This window comes from Monodon monoceros, unplaced genomic scaffold, assembly GCF_005190385.1.
Source record: "Monodon monoceros isolate NGI ecotype Baffin Bay Population unplaced genomic scaffold, NGI_Narwhal_1 Super_Scaffold_21, whole genome shotgun sequence".
NCBI classification, from domain to species: domain Eukaryota; kingdom Metazoa; phylum Chordata; class Mammalia; order Artiodactyla; family Monodontidae; genus Monodon; species Monodon monoceros.
The window spans coordinates 88,917,272-88,939,097 of record NW_021703778.1 but is presented as its reverse complement, the minus strand read 5'-3'; the positions used below and the strand labels follow the sequence as shown (position 1 = coordinate 88,939,097).

The 21,826-nt window shown below is 38.5% G+C and overlaps 2 protein-coding genes across 8 annotated transcripts in view; one reads left to right on the top strand and one right to left on the bottom strand.

Annotated features, from left to right (window-relative positions):
* Positions 1-13,163, bottom strand: part of UBR1 (ubiquitin protein ligase E3 component n-recognin 1) — a 168,866-nt gene extending 155,703 nt beyond the window's left edge. For 2 of the 3 annotated variants that reach the window (XM_029237186.1, XM_029237188.1), the window contains exon 1: positions 12,997-13,163. In XM_029237186.1, coding sequence (XP_029093019.1) covers positions 12,997-13,077 — 81 coding nt within the window. In that variant the 5' untranslated portion in view covers positions 13,078-13,163. The remainder of the gene's footprint in view (positions 1-12,996) is intronic. The other variant, XM_029237187.1, reaches the window with a different exon arrangement.
* Positions 13,164-13,240: 77 nt separating this feature from the next.
* Positions 13,241-21,826, top strand: part of TMEM62 (transmembrane protein 62) — a 77,525-nt gene continuing 68,939 nt past the window's right edge. For 2 of the 5 annotated variants that reach the window (XM_029237578.1, XM_029237572.1), the window contains exons 1-2: positions 13,241-13,443; positions 20,020-20,125. The gene's annotated coding sequence lies outside the window, so the exon portion shown is untranslated. The remainder of the gene's footprint in view (positions 13,444-20,019; positions 20,126-21,826) is intronic. The other 3 variants (XM_029237579.1, XM_029237574.1, XM_029237575.1) reach the window with 3 other exon arrangements.

The following is a 21,826-nucleotide window of genomic DNA, read 5'->3' as shown; positions in this document are numbered from 1 at the left end:
TGATGAATATAGATGCAAAAATCCTCAACAAAATACTAGCAAACAGAATCCAGCAACACATTAAAAGGATCATACACCATGATCAAGTGGGATTTATCCCAGGGATGCAAGGATTCTTCAATATATGCAAATCAATCAATGCAATACACCATATTAACAAATTGAAGAATAAAAACCATATGATCATCTCAATAGATGCAGAAAAAGCTTGTGACAAAATTCAACACCCATTTATGATAAAAACTCTCCAGAAAGTGGGCATAGAGGGAACCTACCTCAACATAATAAAGGCCATATACGACAAACCCACAGCAAACATCATTCTCAATGGTGAAAAACTGAAAGCATTTCCTCTAAGATCAGGAACGAGACAAGGATGTCCACTCTCACCACTATTATTCAACATAATTTTGGAAGTCCTAGCCAAGGCAATCAGAGAAGAAAAAGAAATAAAAGGAATACAAATTGGAAAAGAAGTAGTAAAACTGTCACTGTTTGCAGATGACATGATAATGATAGTATACATAGAGAATCCTAAAAATGCCACCAGAAAACTACTAGAGCTAATCAATGAATTTGGTAAAGTTGCAGGATAGAAAATTAATGCACAGAAATCTCTTGCATTCGTATACACTAATGATGAAAAATCTGAAAGAGAAATTATGGAAACACTCCCATTTACCATTGCAACAAAAAGAATAAAATACCTAGGAATAAACCTACCTAGGGAGACAAAAACCTGTATGCAGAAAACCATAAGACACTGATGAAAGAAATTAAAGATGATACCAACAGATGGAGAGATAGATATACCATGTTCTTGGACTGGAAGAATCAATACTGTGAAAATGACTATACTACCCAAAGCAATCTATAGATTCAATGCAATCCCTATCAAATTACCAATGGCATTTTTTACGGAACTAGAACAAATCATCCTAAAATTTGTATGGAGACACAAAAGACTCCGAATAGCCAAAGCAGTCTTGAGGGAAAAAAATGGAGCTGGCGGAATCAGACTCCCTGACTTCAGACTAGACGACAAAGCTACAGTAATCAAGACAATATGGTACTGACACAAAAACAGAAAGATAGATCAGTGGAACAAAACAGAAAGCCCAGAGATAAACCCACACACCTATGGTCAACTAATCTATGACAAAGGAGGCAAAGATATACAATGGAGAAAAGACAGTCTCTTCAATGAGTGGTGCTGGGAAAACTGGACAGCTACATGTAAAAGAATAAAATTACAACACTCCCTAACACCATACACAAAAATAAACTCAAAATGTATTCGAGACCTAGATGTAAGACCGGACACTATAAAACTCTCAGAGGGAAACATAGGAAGAACACTCTTTGACATAAATCACAGCAAGATCTTTTTTGATCCACCTCTTAGAGTAATGGAAATGAAAACAAAAATAAACAAATTGGACCTAATGAAACTTCAAAGCTTTTGCACAGCAAAGGAAACCATAAACAAGACGAACAGACAACCCTCAGAATGGGAGAAAATATTTGCAAATGAATCAACGGACAAAGGATTAATCTTCAAAATATATATAAACAGCTCATGCAGCTCAATATTAAAGAAGCAAACAACCCAATCCAAAAATGGGCAGAAGACCTAAATAGACATTTCTCCAAAGAAGACATACAGATGGCCAAGAAGTACATGAAAAGCTGCTCAATGTCACTAATTATTAGAGAAATGCAAATCAAAACTACAATGAGGTATCACCTCACACCAGTTAGAATGGGCATCATCAGAAAATCTACAAACAACAAATCCTGGGGAGGGTGCGAAGAAAAGGGAACCCTCTTGCACTGTTGTTGGGAATGCAAATTGATACAGCCACTATGGAGAACAGTATGGAGGTTCCTTAAAAAACTAAAAATAGAATTACCATACGATCCAGCAATCCCACTACTGGGCATATACCCAGAGAAAGCCATAATTTATAATGACACATGCACCCCAATGTTCATTGCAGCACTATTTACAACAGCCAGGTCATGGAAGCAACCTAAATGCCCATTAACAGACGAATGGATAAAGAAGTTGTGGTACATATATACAATGGAATATTACTCGGCCATAAAAAGGAACGAAATTGGGTCATTTGTTGAGACGTGGATGGATCTAGAGACTGTCATACAGAGTGAAGTAAGTCAGAAAGAGAAAAACAAATATCGTATATTAACGCATGTATGTGGAACCTAGAAAAATGGTACAGATGAACCAGTTTGCAGGGCAGAAGTTGAGTCACAGATGTAGAGAACAAACGTATGGACACCAAGGTGGGAAAACTGCGGTGGGGTGGGGATGTTGGTGTGCTCAGTTGGGCGATTGGGATTGACATGTATACACTGATGTGCATAAAACTGATGACTAATAAGAACCTGTAGTATAAAACAAACAAACAAACAAAAAAACAACTAATACTAAAAAAAAACACACAAAAAAACAAAAGGTACAGAACAGTAAGTACTGTATGCTACCATTTATAAAGGAAGAAGGGAAGAGAATGAAGAGGAGATATATATGTATATGCTTACATTTGAGTAGAAAACCTCTGAAAGGATTCAAAATACATTGTTAACAGTGGAAAGACCCCTGTATTTATTTTTCACTACATACCCATTTTTACTATTTCAATTTTTACTATATAATCTATTAGAAATCATTTCAAAGCTTTTGCCATCTACACATTTCATGTACAAAGTTATTCATATCAGGAAAAAAAAACTGAATGTCCATCAATAGGGGAATAGTTTAAAGAAATGATGGAATCTATCATTTAGCCACACCTGCCCTACTGTGAAAATATATATATATATATATATATATATATATATATATATATATATATTCCACTGTGTGCACAATGTTACTTGTAACTGTGAAAAAACGTCCACCTAAATGTCTATCAATAAAGATACATCTATACCATTCTATGCAGTCAGAATATCATAAAATACTGTAGCCCGAAAAAGCAAGTTTAAAATAATAAAATTTCATTTTTGTAAATTAAATGAAAACCTAAATTATATTTACTTTATATATTTCTACAAATTTGAGTTTCCTAATTCAACATACACACATGTATATAAATGTATAGAGATATATATAGATGTTTCCTAAACATGGAGTTAAGTGTCTAGAAAGAGAAACATCAAACTGTTTACAGTGATTACATGGAGAAAAGGAATTGCGGAGAGGGTCTAAGAATTTTCACTTTTTACTTCAAACAATGTAATTCTGTTTGACCTTGTTTGACAAGTGTCAATACCTCTGCAATCAAGGGGCAGGGTGGGGGAGCCACTCAAAAAACTATAGGAATACACCGTTTAAAATGATGCCAAATACACAACATTGTTAAGCAACTATACTCCAATTAAAATCAATTTAAATTTTTTTAAAAATAAAATAAAATGATGCCAAATACTCTCAAAGTATCTCCCTTGAAGATACTTATTAACTACAAAGGGAAAAAGATAGTAAGTGTAAAGTAGAGAAACCCTGCAGATACCAACTTAACCAAATGATTAAGATAAATATCACCAGTAATAAGAAATATTGATATCAAGAATCCCTTAATATGATTCACTGAGAAGGATATGGTACCATTTTTGTGTTATTCTTGCCAAAAATGTATGCCCTCATTCCAAACTTAAGAAAACATCAAACCCAAATTAAGGAACATGACACAAAATTACTGCTCAATATTCTTGAGTAGTCATGTCAAGGTCATGAAAAACAAGGAAAGACCAAGACACTTACAAACTGGAAGGAGACTATGGAGAAAGTGAGACATTGTTACATACTGGAAGAGACAAACAGGTGGGATGTCAGGTGGGATCCTCAATAGGATCCTGGAACAGAAGAAGGATATTAGTAGGAAAACTGGTAAAATTTGAATAAGGTCTGTCGTTTAGTTAGTAGCAATATTAATTTCTGGTCCCTAATAATTGTTCTACATTTATGTGAGATGTTAGCATTAGGGGATGCAGGAGTGAGGGATATAAGAGAACTGTCTGTGTTATTTTTCTAAGTTTTCTAAAAGTCTAAAATGAGTTCAAAATAAGAAGTTAGAAAAAAAGAGCTGATAACTGAAGATGTCTATTTCCATCTAATGGAAAGGCATTGAAGATACACAGTACATTAAAGTAGGTTACAAAGCAGTGTGTATAAAATCTCATTTTGGTTAAGTGTTATATATATTAACATGGGGAAAAAGTTAGATGGAATATATACCAAAATGTTAACAGTAGTGGGTAGTGGGATTTTAGCATACTTTCATGGAATTTGTATGTCTGCTTACCTAATATGAATAATATCCTTACAGTGATTCCATATTTTGGGAGTAATTTTTTAACTGTAAAATTTTTAATATTTTACTAAAATCTTTTTTTAAAAAATGAACTAAACCTTCCAATATTCTAACTCCAACTTTTCTAGGATACTCACAAACCAACAACTTGTGTTCTCTGCATACCTGGCAACAACTATAACTAGCAGATTTAATGTTCTATGGTGTACCTAAAGTTCTTTTCTTCAAACAGCACTAAAGAAAAAAAAATCCTGTATATTCAGTCCTATACACCAAACAAAAACCTTTTTCTGTCCTTCCTAATTATGGAAGGCACAGAACTAGTTTCTGTTCTAGTTTTCAAGAATATTTTCAAGAACATGAGAAACTTGAGAATCACCAAAAACCTAAGGGATCTATTCTGGTTCAAGTCCTTCATTTAAAACTGAGTGACAAGGAAAAAGTAAACTGGCTTGTTCAAGACTGAATACTATCAGGGTCAGGAATAGAACTTAGGTATCCTGACTCCCAGAGTTCAGTGTTCATTCTACTTAACCAAATATAAATACATTATTCTTTTAAATTTACCCTTAAGACTTGCTCAATTTCACTTTAATAGTGAAACAAAACAAAAAACAAAGCTTTGCCTTCTTTTTAATTTTTCCCTCTAAATGAATACCACTAAATATTCTTAAATTATATCCCTGTCATTACATGTCTCAGTCTGAGGAACTGATATTTTAAAATGTTATCTTTACATAATTGGATGATTTGGACAGAATGTCTGGGTGTTGATGCCATCAATGCCCTCTCCACTGACCTTACCACTAGCTCTCTATCCTTCCACCTCCCCCCACCTTAGTTGTTCCTTAAGGTCGATTTAGCTCAAAGCCCACCTCCATGAACACTTCACTGACCCATTTAAGAAAATTTCTCTCCCCTGTAACTCCAATGCAGCACTTACTAAAGAAGGTACTCATTCAGCACCTGTACCTTTGCCAGATAACATTAGTTACCTTTAAATGTGTACATCGAGCCTCTTCAACCAGATTTTCAGCTCCTTGAGGGAAGGAACTTTCCTTCCAAATCCTTGTATTCACACAAGCCTATCTCAAGTACTTAACAAAAGGTCTCAGTCATTGTTGAAAGTTATAGACTTCTTGCTAAAGAGAACAAAGCAAATAATAACATTAAGCCTTCTAAAACTGTTTACGAAATTCTTACAGGAGATAAAGTACAATTACGCTGTTTCACAAAAATTTTTTCCTAGATGACTGCTGCAAGTATGAAAAAATTTTTTTCAACTAAGATTTCTGGGGTTTTTTTTCTAGATAAGAAAAACTATACAGGATGTATTCTACTGGGTGACATGTTCAGGAATTACTGGTGACTGGAGTAGGTTTGATTCTTTGGTTGGTTGCTTTTAGTATTTTCTCCAATTTGAGACATGATTAAATTAAGAAATTTTTATTTTCATGTTCAGGGAAAAAAACTTTTTTCAACATCTGGAGTTAAGGGAAGACTTTCCCAATTGACTGTCCTGTAAAAACAAATTCTCACAACATTTAAATCCCCAAACATTCCAAACATTTTCCTCATCCCCATGGAGATTAAAAAATATGTTTTCAACTCTGACCCAGGGACTGGGATGACTGGTAATATCAGTCTGAAAACAGAACTTACTTTAAGTACACTAGGTTCCTTTTGTTCAAATCACAATTTACCCTTCCTTAGATAACTGATGGACATCTATGGAGGGCCTGTAATTCTGTTTCTAATTCCCCTGTTTTAAAGGTATAACAAAATCTGGAGGCGGCAGAACTGCTCAAAGCAAGTACTGGACTAGTAATTGTAGCACCTCTAGGCACCAAGAAATCTTTTGGTTATACTAAATTTTCTTGTAATACTATTTGACAGGTTTATGAAGTTTAAAAACAAGCAAACAACAAAAACCCTAGTGCACCCACTTATCCCATAGGGAAACCCTGTCTAAAACATATCTGATAATCAGCTCCCTAAGCCTGTCTGAACACATCCACTCAGCCAACTTCCATTCTTACAGCTCATAATTAAACCAAAATCTACCTTCCTGTAACTTTTATCCTATGCTGCCTGAAATAATCCAATACAAATTACTCTGCTCTTTCACCCAACAACCTATCAAATAAATGAAGCTAAATATTATGTCTCTCATTAGTTTCTTTATTCCAGGGCTAAACAGGAATGTAGAAACTAAAGAAATCTGTTCATTCCTAGAAATGAAATTTAGCCATCCCTAATGACATGGTATCCAGACCACTCTCCATGTTACATAGAACATGCACTCTCTCTCTTACATAGAACATGCACAATATGTCTCTGTACATAGGAGTGGGACTGCTTATTACCTTCCTTATCCAGGACACTAAACTGCTTTAAAAGTTCGCTTTTTTGTTTGTTTGGCAGCCACATCACATTATGACTTAGTGAGTTTGCAGAAAACTAAAACCCTCAAATCATTCACATAAAAGACCTAGTCCTACACACAAATACCCAGTCCTAGACATAGTCTTTACTTTCATGGCAATTAAATTTCACCTTGTTAGTTTTGATGCAAAATTTAGCCTAAGGAGATTTTATGTGTGTGTCCTATAACATATCGGTCCTATGTCTGTTAAGCCTTGTGTTGTTTTGTATATAAGTCTACTATGTCCTCATGGCATTGATAAAATTAGCCAGAATCAAATATAGAGTAGTGTGACAAATAAGGCCCCTCCCTCTTCTTTCCTGTTGAGATAATATACATATATTCATGCTGTCAGAATTTCGTTTTCGAAAGCATACCATCCCTTCTAAGCCTTTCTCTTCCTTTTCTGCTCTGACCATAGGCTCATGCTCCAATTTTCTAAGCTCTCCTTGAAGTCTCTGGATGAATGATTTCGGTTTCCTACACTATGGGGTACATATCTCATATTCTCTTTCTACTGTATTGAATAAATATTTCCAATACAACTAAAATTCTTTCTTAGATTGCAAGGCAGAGTATGTATATATAAAAACATAAATGCATAAATTTACAGATTTTTCCCCCTGTGGCTAAAGTCATTTCTAGCTTATCCAACAATACCAAAAGTTCAAAGGACTTTTAAAGGTAGTCCATAAAGACACATTAAGTGGTTATAGCCCCACTCCTCCAAACAAGTCAAACAGACTTCGTTCTGAAGAATAGCACTAAGTAAACTATTAGAAGGAGAATTACATTCAAGTGATCAAAAACAAACTCCATTCTGGACAGGGCCTGTGTCATTCCTGGATAGCAAGTAGGCACTTATGGAAGCACAATAACTCTTCTGGGGTCTTTCAATAGCATTATTTAGTAGAGCGTATTTCCATAAGCACTTAGCTTACTACAGGGTGTAACAACATTAAAAAAAAAAAAGCTGTACCAAATGCTTTAAAAAAACAAACTCATGAAATAACTTTTGTTTCTTCAACAGGAGGCATGTGAACCAGAATATCTTAGAAGAACACATAGGAGTTCACAGAAATCACTCGGGACTAAAGAGGTCTTAATAGTTTGTTTTAAGCCATCTGAGTTAAAAGCTTAAAGAAAATTGTTTCACAGAACACAACATATGATTAACACCTTCAAAGAAATCTGAGGTAACCCTCAAAGCCAGCACACACGAAGAAAGGACGGGCAAGATACTGCATTGGTTCATCCTGCATCACTGATTTATATACATATCTACCCAGACAGACACTCTATGCAGTACTGAGGACAAAAACCTCTTTATTTGCAAGACAATGTCTGTTATTAAACATAAGCAGTCAGTCTCAAGCACCAGCTCATCTAGATAAATTACTAGATAAATTACTAGTAGGACTGAACCTGTCACTCTTTTTTAATTTTTATTTTTTATTTTAATTTATTTATTTATTTTTGGCTGTGTTGGGTCTTCGTTTCTGTGCGAGGGCTTTCTCTAGTTGCGGCAAGCGGGGGCCACTCTTCATCACGGTGCGCGGGCCTCTCACTATCGCGGCCTCTCTTTTTGCGGAGCACAGGCTCCAGACACACAGGCTCAGTAGTTGTGTCTCGTGGGCCTAGTTGCTCCACAGCACGTGGGATCTTCCCAGACCAGGGCTTGAACCCGTGTCCCCTGCATTGGCAGACAGATTCTCAACCACGGCGCCACCAGGGAAGCCCGAAGCTGTCACTCTTGACTTGAAGTTTTAAAACTTAACTTCATCGGACTCTACAGAATTTGGTACTGAAAATCAGAATTTTCCCTAGCTGCCTACAATAGAAATTAGGAGATGCTGATGAAAAAATAACTGTCACTAGGCTCTGCTATGGAATCCGCCTGCCAATGCAGGGGACACGGGTTCAATCCCGGGTCCAGGAAGATCCCACGTGCCGCGGAGCAACTAAGCCCGTGTGCCACAACTACTGAGCCCGTGTGCCACAATTACTGAGCCCGTGTGCCACAACTACTGAGCCCGCGTGCCACAACTACTGCAGCCCGCGTGCCTAGAACCCGTGCTCCTCAATAAGAGAAGCCACCACAATAAGAAGCCTGCACACCGCAACCAAGAGTAGCCCCCACTCACTGCAACTAGAGAAAGCCTGCACACAGCAACAAAGACCCAGTGCAGCCAAAAATAAATAAATAAATTTATTTATTTTTTAAAAAGAGAGACTTTGGTTTTCATCCTCGTTTTCTCACTCTAAGTATGCTCTTACTACAGAAAGCTGTGCTCTGGCCTAAAATAAGAGATACAGATTTCTAAGGAAAATCACCTCCACTGAAAATAGCATATAACTTCTCATTCCTTCCTCTATATCTCAATATTTTAAAGTCCACTATAAAAAGACTATGTTATCTCTTAAAGATCCCCTATACACATGAGATTGTAGATAATTTTTCCTTGACATGATCAGGAAGTGATCATGATCAAGTCAGACATGATCCTTGCCTTCACAGAACTTACATTCTGGTAGGAGAAACTGACATTTAAATAAATAAAGACAATACAGTAATCACAGATTGTAATAAGTGCAGTGGAGGAAATTAACAGGGTGCTTTGACAGAGAATGGTAAAAGGAACCCATCTTTTAGACAAGGTAAGTATCAAGAAAAAACAGGAAGAACACTCTATGAAAAAGAACAGCAAGCAAAGGCACAGGCCCTGAAGTAAGACAGAGCTTGGACTTATTTTGGAAGCTAGGGTGGCTAAAAGTGAATGAAGAGAAAGTAACAGAAAATGAGGGGAGATGGAGGGGCTGGATCAGGCCAGATCTTGAAGAACATGCAATGAGTTTAGATTTTTTTCCAAGTAGATGGGAAACCACTGAAGGATTTAGGCAAGAGATTGACATGATCTGATTTAGTCTTACAAAGATTTCTCTGGCTGCTCCGTGGAGAATGGACTGGAAGAGGGCAAAAACAGAAGCTAAGAGACCAGTTAAAAGGCCACTGCACTTGCCTAGGCAACAGATGGTGGCTAGGACTAAAGAGATGGAGTGGAGACAGACAGAATTGTTTGTATTCAAGAGCTATTATGGAAGAGTCATCTACTGAGACAGGGATAACAAAACTTGATGTCTCCCTTCTTTGCCCTCCCAAAACCTGGTCTTTCCTCTCAGTATATGACACAGCCACAATCATGAATACTTAAGTCAAAAACTGGGGATCCAGATGTCATCTGTTTCTTCCCTTTTCCCTCATGCCTAAACCATAAACAAATCTTTCTACTTCTACCATACTTCCAAAATCTCTCCCCAATCCATCCACTTCTCTTCATCTCCAGTGATATCGCTTTAGTACAAGCCACCAGCAACTATGGCTTGGTTACTGTAGTAGCTTCCTAATTGCTTCTCCGTTTGAAACACTTTTCAGACATCCAAGTGGATATGTCAAGTAGGCAGACGGACCTGTGACTGTGGAGCTCAAAAGTGAGATGACCCTGAGATACAAATTTGGGAACTGAACGAATACAGATGGTATTTAAAGCCACAGAACTGGATGAAATCACATGGGCAGAGGATGTAGACAGGGAAAAGAAAAGAGTTTAGTACCATACCAGGAGGCATCTTTTGAGATGGACTTAATAAAGAAAATCCAGTTAATGAAGACAGAAGGCAGAAGTTCTGTCAGACCACTCCACATACTATGAATTCCCAATTTTTCTCACTCTTCACCTCCCTAGACCCAATAAACTACCCTCTCCTAGAAACTACACCCTATGACACTGCACTACTCTCACCTCCTACCTGCTTGGCTGCTCCCTTTCTAGCTCCTTCCTCCACTGTCTATCCCTGAAATTCAATCATTCCTGTCTTCCTCGCTTCTCCCTCTCTTCCTCCCTCCCTCTCTGTGTGACTGTCTCTTTCTCTCTGTGTATGTATAAACACACACACAAACACAGACTTTCCTCCTCAAAGATCTTATCCATCCCCACAACCTCAACTGTCAACTCTATACTGAGAACTTCTAAATGTCTCTGGCTAAATCTTACTCTGTGGCCCACAGACCAGGACTTCATTTGCAGTGCAAATTCTCAGACCCCACCCTAGACCTACAGAATCAACTCCCCTAATTATTCTTAAGCAATGGCTCTTCTAATAAATGTCCAATAATTCATACCTATTACTTCACTCTAATTGCATGTTATGTGATGTCAGGAATTTGAGAGACTTCATGCCTGTTGATTGCAACGTGACAGTAAAAAAAAGACCTGGGCTCTAAGAAGGAAGTTTGATTTAAGAATAACAGAAACTATATAATACCCAGGGACAAGACTCTAATGGAATTGGTAAGATTTCTTAGACCTCTGTAACTGTTCCATATTTACTATTTTGTTTTCCCCTGCCTCCCAATGGTGATTTAAGATTCAAATCATTCAAATGTTAAAGAATCTCTGAGCTCACTTCGCTTAATCGCTTAATCGAGAAGAAGAAGTAAACTGGAAAAGCCAGTGTCTTACTCCATTGTCAGGATAAAATTGAAGGTGGTATTTTTAAAAAGAATAGGAAACTAGGAAGATGTCTGGAGTCCTAAAATAGAGAGAGCCAAGCCAAAAAAGTGATCAGGAGGCTCACCAGTCACAGGTCTTCATTCACTTACATCACCCTATCTTGTATTAAAATTTGAGCACTTGTCCTACCTGTGTCTCTAGAGTGTGAGTTACCTGAGGCTTTTACACTTCTCTTGTCATCTACCTACTATCTTGCAAAACCCAAAACCTTGCCCAAGGAAATCTAATATTGAAGAGTTTGCAACATAATTCTAGCTGAATTCCTGTACCATTATCTCCAATCCCAAATAAGTAAGATCCAGATTGATGAGGTTTTTTGGTACCACCTGGAAGGAATTAATATATCAAAGCTTTAAATAAACACTAGTCATATTTAGCAATACAAAATTACGATAACACTTCTGACCACAGCACAGTTTCTCCACTCCTTAGAAGATGTAAGAAGCACAGCTTTACATTAAGACCAGATGTTTCAGCTGCTTCTAAAGTTTCCCTATCTTCTCATTTCTTATCATCTCAAACACATGCTTTCCCCTTCAATACGGTGAAATGAGGTTGAACTGCTACTTGGGGTAGAGGATGGTTGCAAGCACTGCCCTAGTTGATGGCCAAACCCTTAGTCCAACTCCTTCCCCACCTGATTTCTGTCTCCCAGCCAGTCTCTTCAGTCCCTGAGGTGGACTCTTTTCTGGAGCTCACTCTGTTCTCTCATAAAACAATGCTCAAGTAAGTGTCTGCAGGGTTAAAATACTTCAAAAATGATTTTATTAAAACTACAAACCAAAGAAACTTCAGAAAGAGGTGTAATCCCACACCTTTCTATATGCACCAATAAAGATAAATTAATAAAACTCTTCACAGCATGCAGTGACCAATATTTGAATATTTTCTATATACCTCCCCACTAGGTGCCTGGGGACATCCAGAACATTCCCTAATGTTGCCCCCCTACCTCTTATCCTCCTCAGTCAGCTTTCTCCCTGTAGTCAGACTATTGACTCAAATTTACTATCTCTGCCTTCCCTTTTTTTTTTTTTTTTTGGTTTTCAAAATACAAGGGCAAAGTATAGATTCCGATATTAATTAATGGTATCGCTCTGACTTGAAATGTCTGAAAGTCTGTTCTTCACTTGTAAAAAGCAACGACAGATGATGGGTTTCTCCACGGAGGATTAGGCCTGGGTTCTCAAGATGCTACAACGAAGGACTACAACTCCTACACCCTATATCTTGACGTGAGTTGACAGAGGCAGCATTCCCTGTCACTATGAAGCCCCACCCAGCCAGCTATGCAATACCACACTAGGTGCCCCGTCCTGGACGCCTATCGTCTAGGAGGGGTTAACACTACGTCTGTCGTAAAATGGCTCTTCCTCCAAACCCCTACACCAGACCATCTAATAACATTACCAGTTCTTTCTATTTCAGGATAGAGACAAGCTTGAACTCGTCACGGCTAATAAATGACAGTCATTATACACCGGAGACTTGGCCGGCAGGAATGTGGATGATGACTAACTTTATTCTGTGGCTTCCTTTCTGATCAATCCATACGACTCCCGCTCCCCAGAGCCACCGTAAGGGGTGAAGCCCCACATCCTCCTGAACGCGGTAGGGAAGGACTCGGGGGGACAAAAGCAACTAGCCTACACGGACTTACAGAGGCCAGTCGTTGTGGAGTCTGAGGCAACTCCGTGCTGACTTCCATCCTCTCTGCGTCCCCAGCCTCCTCCTCCGCCATCTTGAGGGAAACTGACACCCGCAGATCCAGACGCCCCGCCGGAGGCGAGTGGGACCCTGTGGCCGGTCCCAGAGACGAAGGGCGACAGTTTTACGACGGCCCCTGAAGTCGGGTTTGACGCAGAATCAAACAGCGGTTTCCGGTCCGCTTCCGGAAGCAGGCGTCACGGCCGGTGCGGCTGTTTCTTCCACTTGTTTTCTAGTCACAGTGCTTGGTGGCCGAGTGGTTGTATAGCTGGTTTCGGTGCTGGGAACTGTTGAATCTACGAGGTGAAAAACAAGTTCAGCGTCCATTATGAAAGGAAGAAAACTGTCGGGGCTAAGTGAGAACCTGCTCTGAGTCTCTTTCTGGTCGGGCGGTTGTTGGGTGTGTTTTGCCTTCCTAAGTACCTGTATTGGTTCCCCAGAGCCCACAAAATGAAAAAATACTCAAATAAAAGCTCTCTTTAAGAGCGTAGCTTGTGGGAACTTGCACATGCGCGCAAGAAAGCTTGGGCCCCAGCAGCTCTTGGGAGAGGTGGTGAAGAAGTAACGAGAAATGGGAAACCTAGTCATTCAGCGGCAGAGGAAAGACGAAATAAACGTGGTACATCTGCATTATGGAACATCGTGTAGCTCTTAAAGAGAACAAAATAGCTCTGTGTGAAAAGATAAAGATAAATTAAGTGGGAGGAAAATGCAATCAAGTTGCCACAAACTATGGTTTGGCACTTACCTACCTTTTAAATAAGAAAGTAACAGTCTTGAAAGGGAACAGAGCAAACTATTAATAGCTCTGAGGAACAGGAGAGGAGGGAGGTGGTCTAGAGCTACTTTACCTTCTGTATTGTTGTAAATTGTTTACAAAAGAAGTAATTTTAAAACGTATTTTTTAACAAAAGGAAAAAAGCTCCTAATGCTCTGGAAAGAGTTAATAGTAGTTAACTATTTGGGGAAAGATTAAGTTAGGTCTTTACCTCAAATAGTATATAAAAATAATGAATTGAGGCATTAACTGCTTTAAAAAAGTAAAGAAATAAGTAAATGTATTTGTATAACATTGGGGTGGAGAAGGCTTTTTAAAGCATGACAGAAAAGGCAGAAAATATAAAATATAGAAAATATTAAATGTCAGAAATATAGACAGATAATATAAAAAGACTGATAGGTAATTTCATCAAAATTAAAAACTTACATATAAAAATAAGTTACACAAAGTTAAAAAGTAAACAAAAACTGGGTAGAAATTTTTGTAGCACTCACTTATGACAGACCAAAGGATAAAATCCCAAAGAAGACTCTTCCAATTTTAAAAATGGACAAAATACATAAATACGCATCAATTTGGGGGACTTCCCTGGTGGCACAGTAGTTAAGAATCCGCCTGCCAATGCAGGGACACGGGTTTGAGCCCTGGTCCTGGATGGTCCCACATGCCGCAGAGCAACTAAGCCCGTGAGCCACAACTACTGAGCCCGCGAGCCACAACTACTGAAGCCTGCGTGCCTAGAGCCCATGCTCCACAACCAGAGAAGCCACCACAATGAGAAGCCTGCACATCGCAACGAACAGTAGCCCCCGCTAACCACAACTAGAGAAAGCCCACACTCAGCAACAAAGACCCAACACAGCCAAAAATAAATAAATAAATTTATTAAAAAACAAAATACTCATTTTTTATAAATATATGAAAAAAACCTAACTAGTAAACAAATAAATGCAAATTAAAGAAAAATGGATTCCATTTATTGCCTGTAAATTTGGTGAGGTTTTTTTGTTTGTTTTCTTAAAGATAATCACCATTGTTGATAAGCTGTAAGGATACTCATATATTGTTATGTAAAATGCAAGTGTAAATTGGTAAACCTGCAGGAAAGCAATGTGGCAACCTTCCGGATCCTTTTTTTTTTTTTTTTTTAATGCATACACTTTGGCCTAGCAATTCCATTTTTAATTATTTTAAGAAATAATTCAGGGTGCAAGTGAAGTTTTAACTACATCATTACTGGCAATGGAGAAAAATTAGAAACAACTCAAATGCCCGCAATAAAGGACACTGGCTAAATAAACTGTGGTCACACATACAGTGTAGTACTCTATAGCCTTTAAAAATATTTTAGAACATTGGTTCTTAAAGTGTGGCCCACAGACCCCATGAGAGTTCCCAAGATTCGGAAAGTTCGTGAGGTAAAAACTTTTTATGGTAATGGCAAAGAAGTTATGTGTCTTTTAAAACAACCATGTTGGTATTTGTAATTACTGCTGCAGAGGCAATGGTGGATGAAACTGCTGGCTGCAGCACAAAATAAAGGCAGTGGCACCAAAAACAGCTAGGCACCAAAGTCAGTAGTAATTTCTTCACCACCATTCCCTTGCACTTGAAAAAGGCAGGGGGCCGGGGCGGGGGGGGCCTGTTTCTCTTAACAATGTTCTTGATGAAACAGTAAAAATTATTAATTTTATTAAATCTCAACCTGTGAGTCTTTTAAATATTCTGTATGATGAAATGGGAAGCACACATAAAACTTTTCTGCTGTATCCAAAGTATGATTGTTGACTTGAAGAGAAACATTTCTGTGATGGAGTTGCTAGCTGAACCAGCCACCATTTTCATGGAACACCATATTTACTTAAAACAACTGACAGATATTCTAGGGTTATGAGATTCTGGAGCAAGTAAAAGATAGAATGAGAAGGCAGGCATTTTCTCAAATATGAACAAATAAGCCATTCTCATCAAGGAAAACAACAGTTTTTGTCTACAATAAAATTCAAGCTTTCAAGTGAATGTTTTGTGGAGAACTTGTATCTGCCACTGTGAGTTTGACAAAGTCCCAGTGAATTTGGTGGGATATTAAAACGTGCTTTTGGGGGGTATTGTGTAATGAAAAGTATTGACATTTGGAAGATCTGTATAAGTCAATGAACCAATATTTTCCAAATGACAAATGCAGGATGTTATGAAATCCAGCATGGGTAAAAGATCTGTTCACATTGCTAAATAGACCAGTAGAATTTAATGTTATGGAGTACAAAAATTTCAGATTCCATATTGAATTGATCTTTAAGATTTTACTATTGGCCCAGTTCTGATGTAAATTCAAAGAATAATATCCACAGTTATCTGAAAACACTATTAAAATACTCCCTTTTCCAACTAGGTATCTGTGTGAGGCCAGAGTTTCTTCATATACTTGAACCAAAACAACGTATCACAGTAGATGGAATGAAGAAAGAGACAGGAGAACCCAGCTGTCTTCTGTTAAAGAGATTTGCAAAAATGTAAAACATTGCCACACTTTTTGTTTGTTTTGGATAATCTATTTTTCACTTACAATTTTATTTATTTTAACATGTATTGGGTTGGTAATTGTTATTTTAGACAAATTGATATTTTTAAATTTTCCTCCGTTTTAGTTTCTAATACAATAAATATAAATAGATATAACCCACATAAACAGAAGAACTTGGAGTTCCCTAATTTTTTTTTCTTTTTAAAAATTTATTTATTTATTTATTTGGCTGCATTGGGTCTTAGTTGCAGCACATGGGATCTTTTGTTGTGGCGCACAGGCTCTTCGTTGTGGCGCGCAGGCTCCAGAACACCGGCTCAGTAGTTACAGCACGCAGGCTCCAGACAGCGTGGGCTCAGTAGTTGTGGCACACGGACTTAGTTCCCCCTGTGGCATGTGGGATCTTAGTTCCCCGACTAGGGATCAAACCCACGTCCCCTGCATTGGAAGGCAGATTCTTAACCACTGGACCACCAGGGAAGTCCCAAGAAAAATGGCTTTAATCTTTGCCTGGCAAAGGGGAAAACACAGCAGGCTAGCACCTCCAGAATCAAGTTCCCTAATTTTTAAGAGTGTAAAAGGACCTTGGACTTCCCTGGCGGTCCAGTGGTTAAGACTCTGCGCTTCCACTGCAGGGGGCACAGGTTCAATCCCTTGTTGGGGAACTAAGATCTAGCACGCTACGTGGCTCAGCTAAAAAAAAAAAAAAAAAAGGTATAAAAGGATCTCGAGACGACAATTTGAGAACTACTGTCATAGAGGCATTCTTATTGACTTGGGAAGATTTTTTTTTCCAGTATTTATTTATTTGGCTGTGCCAGGTCTCAGTTGCGGCAGGCAGGCTCCTTAGTTGTGGCATGTGAACTCTTAGTTGCGGCATGCATGTGGGATCTAGTTCTCTGACCAGGGATCGAACCCGGGCCCCCTGCATTGGGAGCACATCTTAACCACCGCACCACCAGGGAAGTCCCAGAAACTTTTATTTTCTACTTTGTGTATTTTCTAGTTTTTCTTACAATTAATATTTCTTACTTGTTTAAAAAATATTTTAATCTACCTCTTTTTTAAGATAGAAAAAATACTGAATACCCAGCTAGATAGGTAGTAGATGGATACCCAATCTATCCAGATCAAAAAGCTTCCTTGATAATGTCTTTCCTGATCTAGCCAGTTGTGGTGGGATCTTTCCCTCCCCTTGGAGGAACTAGTAGCTATACAGCTCTAATATGTTAGTTCCTTAAGTGCAGGAACCAAGACATATACATAGTAATGTCAACTACTGCGTGAAAGGTTTTAGATGCATGTTAAAGTATGTTAAAATAACTCTCAAAACAATCCCATGATGTTGTTCTCATTATCACCATTGTACAGACAAGGAAATTAAAGTTTGAACAAGTGAGGTTGCTTGTTCAAACCTGCAATTACTAAGTAATGAAACCTGTATTCAAAACCTAGTTCTGACTAGCTTCAAAATTTGTGCCTTTAGCCACTGCACTCTCCTACCTCCTATTTTTTAAAAAAAGAAACTTAAGTCTCTTTTACCATTTTATATAATATAAATGTCTTCATCAGGTATCTGGCAAACATTTAACATCCTAGCACATTTATATTAGACATTTTACAGGGCATGAACCAGATAAAATAGATACAAACTTATGATTTATCATTGCTCTTTTCTTATCTAGACCAAGGTGTGGTTTGGCCTAGTTTAGAATAAGATTATGAATTTCTTTGATTCTTATGCAAAGACACACTTTTTTCAATTAACATCAGTTCACAGTAACTTTTGCGAGTAAGTAAGCTACAAGGTCATTTTTCAGGTGCCATTTTACTGTTTGACACATTAACAACTGACACTTTCTGGATGCCCCAGGATGACACAGTCAGTTGGGACAGCCATGCTCAGAACTGTTTTCCTTAGAATACTCATATATGGGTTATGCTGTAGGCTTTCAACCCTGGTTACACATTAGGATCACCTGGGATCTTTTTAAAAATTCCAATACCAGGCCTCATTCTAGTGATTCTGATTTAATTAGAAAGGGGTGAGACCTGAATTTTCATTTTTTTAAACCTCTCCCACGTGATCCTAATGAGCAATCAGAGTTAAGAACCCCTGGGTGATTACATTTTAACTGATCTCATTCGCTGGGATTATTTTCTTATATAGGATGATAGTAGGGCCTACATAATTCCTCCTGCCTGGTGCAGACCCTTGATATTCCTCATCGAGATTAGGGAAGAGCAGCCTTCCTAGTTGGTCTCCTTATTTCCTCTCTCTTGCTCATATCATCCTCTGTCCTCCTGCCAGAATTATTCTTAAGAATAAATCTGATCATGTGACTCTTACCTAAATGTATTAGACAACTGCTCTAGGATAAAACTTAACCCTTAAGCATGGCATTCAAAGCCCTTCTCAACCTAGCTTGAAATGATTTTTGCTAGTCTTATCTCCCTTGCCACCCCTCTTCTTAAACTATCCACACTGTGTTTTCCACACACCATGCCGTCTCATAGTTCTGTGCTTTCACATAGGTTAGTCCCTTGGCCTAGAGTGCCCACCTCCTTCACCACAACTCTTTCTATAAAGAGATTTTGACTGCTTCTTTAGGGATCAGCTTATATATGACTCCCTCTGAGTTTTCTGATTCTCTCATTCTCCAACAGGTGGAATTGTTCTGTGTTTTCATGGCACTTTAAATGCCTCTGGCCCTGCACTTATCATGTGATGGAGTTATTTCGATGCCTGTTAACCCTACTAGGCTGTGAGCTTCTTGAGAGCAGGAAGTCTGTCTCAGCTTTGTATACATAGCACACAGTGGCTGCCTGCCATATCATGGACGCTTAAAATTTATGGAAAAAACTCAGAAAAGACTAAAATACTACACGATACAAATTATTGTATTTGAAATTTATAAATGGTTCTTAAAATACAATCTTAAAAAATCGACTCACAAAATATTCATTGGTCCCACAATAATTTACAAATCCAGGTTAGAAACTAGCACTTATATTTATTTCATAATCTTCTTTCTAGGGATCTTAGAGTTTTCAGCCTGAGGCCTTCTTAAAATGCAAGTTATATTTGAGGAGGATAACTTCCTATCAAATTACCTTGTAGTAGGGATTTAACAGATGCCTGAAATCCAAGTTCTATGAATTGTACATGGTGTTAGAGGTTGGGTTTCAAAAGAAACTGACTGAAGCAGAGTTCAGCATACAGGTTTATTAGGGAGATTTCTTGGGATCAATACCTGTAGGAAGGGGAAAGAAACATCACTAGGCTGAGGGAGAAACTGAGCTGCAATGCAATCTGAATGAAGGACTCAGCCAACTCCCTGGGGATTTCTGAAGCTGGACTCGCTCTTCAGAATTGGGACCAGGGTGGGTAGGCCTTTATATCCTCACATTGATCAGTCATTAGATGTGGCAGCCATGGCAAGAGGGGTCACCTTGAACAAGGCAGGCCTCTTCAGCAGAGGCAATTATTCCCATCCAGCTGAGGCAATGCAGCCAGCAGCACTGCCAGCAGCTAGGGAAGTAAGTCCTTCATTCCTGAAGGGGGATTTGGGCTGCACATCATGGTTTCCAACACAGATAGGAATGGTGAGAAACAAAGGGCTGGAAAAAGGCAGCTAAAAAAGCCTAAAGACAAATCTTATCTTCTTCAGTTTAGCCTATGCTCTTGGGAGGCTGTGTGCCACGTGGAGACTATGGAACTCCAAATGCCAGCGATTTGAATCCTGATTTCACCACTTCCTACCTGCAAAGAATTAGGTAAGTCTCATAGAGTCTCTCAGCCTCAATTTTCTCATCTATAACTGTGATGAAAAAATTTCCCTGATTAGGTAGTTGCAAGAATTAAACAAGAAAATATATGTGAAACGACTTTGTCGATTATCAAGTGCCATACAAATACATGGTGTTGTTACAAATATTTGATTTATTGATTAAGTTAACTAGTTCAAAAACTAAGTATCTGTTTAAGTTCTCTGTTAAAAAACTAGCAGGTAACAGAGAGGGAGTACAACTCTTTTGTATTGTTTCCTCTTTAGCTCTTGCTCGGTATGCTCCATTGATCCAAGAGGCTGCCAAGATGCCTACCTTAAAATTTCTTTTACTTTTTAAAAAAATTTTATTTATTTATTTTTGGCTGCATTGGGTCTTAGTTGCTGTGTGCAGGCTTTCTCTAGTTGCGGCGAGCAGGAGCTAGTCTTAGTTGTGGTGCGCGGGCTTCTCATTGTGCTGGCTTCTCTTGTTGCAGAGCACGGGCTCTAGGTGCATGGGCTTCAGTATTTGTTTCACGCGGGCTCAGTAGTTGTGCCTCACGGGCTCTAGTGCGCAGGCTCAGTAGTTGTGGCACAGAGGCTTAGTTGCTCCACAGCATGTGGGATCTTCCCGGACCAGGCCTTGAACCCGTGTCCCCTGTATTGGTAGGCGGATTCTTAACCACTGTGCCACCAGGGAAGCCCTACTATTTTTTTTTAACTTTTTAAAAACCATATTTCAATGCAATAAATTCCTTACCTAACAATGCATGTGGATTTGGTAGTATTGTCTTGGGCCAGAGAAATTGTAATTGAAGTATATGTGAGCTATTTCTATATTAACATGTTCCAAGGATATAATTTATGGCCTTTATACATGAAGCTCTAAAGGTGGGGACTGATGATCTCAGAACAGAAGGCAGCTCAGGAACTCAGGAGGAGAATGGCAGAGGATAGAGATACAGAGGAGGTTAAGCTTTTGAGAGATGTGGGGAATGACAAAGCTGAGCTGCTGAGGATTGAAAGGGCTTAGGCAGTGAGCCCATGAGAAAATCCATTAACCCCAAATGTATTATCTCATTTACTCCTTAAAACAGTTTTGTGAAGCAAAGACTGCTATAGTCCTCATTTTAGAGGTAAGATAACAGTGGGTCAAAGAGGTTACAAGATTTGCCTAGTCACACAGCTAAAAAGTGACAGAGCTGGCTTCAACACAGATATGTCTGAGGTTCTTAGCCGCAACAGTATATTGCCTGAAAAGTGTGGTTTCAGCCTGAAACCAACGGGTACTCCTGGAGAAGAGATAATGACAAAGGGAGGGTAGTAGAAGTGGGAAAATAAGTCTATGAATAAAGTAATAAAAGAAAGAATAGTGACCTAAAAAGACCTGGCTAGGTGGGGATAATCATGTGGATAAAAAACCAGGGAGACCCAAAAAAGGCTGCGTGGGATTGAATGGATGTGCTATCTTTACCTAAAATTTCCAAAACTGCCTTATTGTTTCATTAAGGCCACAACTGAAGGTAGAGAGTGAAAAAGAGGAGAGCACAATAATTGTTACTTTGGGGGAAGAAAAAAGAAGAAAGGGAGAATTGAGTGAAAGAAATGGAGACAAGGCATGAAGAAGGCAAGGACTTGTGACCTCTGTGGAAGGGCAAGTGGAGTTGGGTTATAGAAGAGTCTAATGACCTTCCAGGCACGAGACAAAATA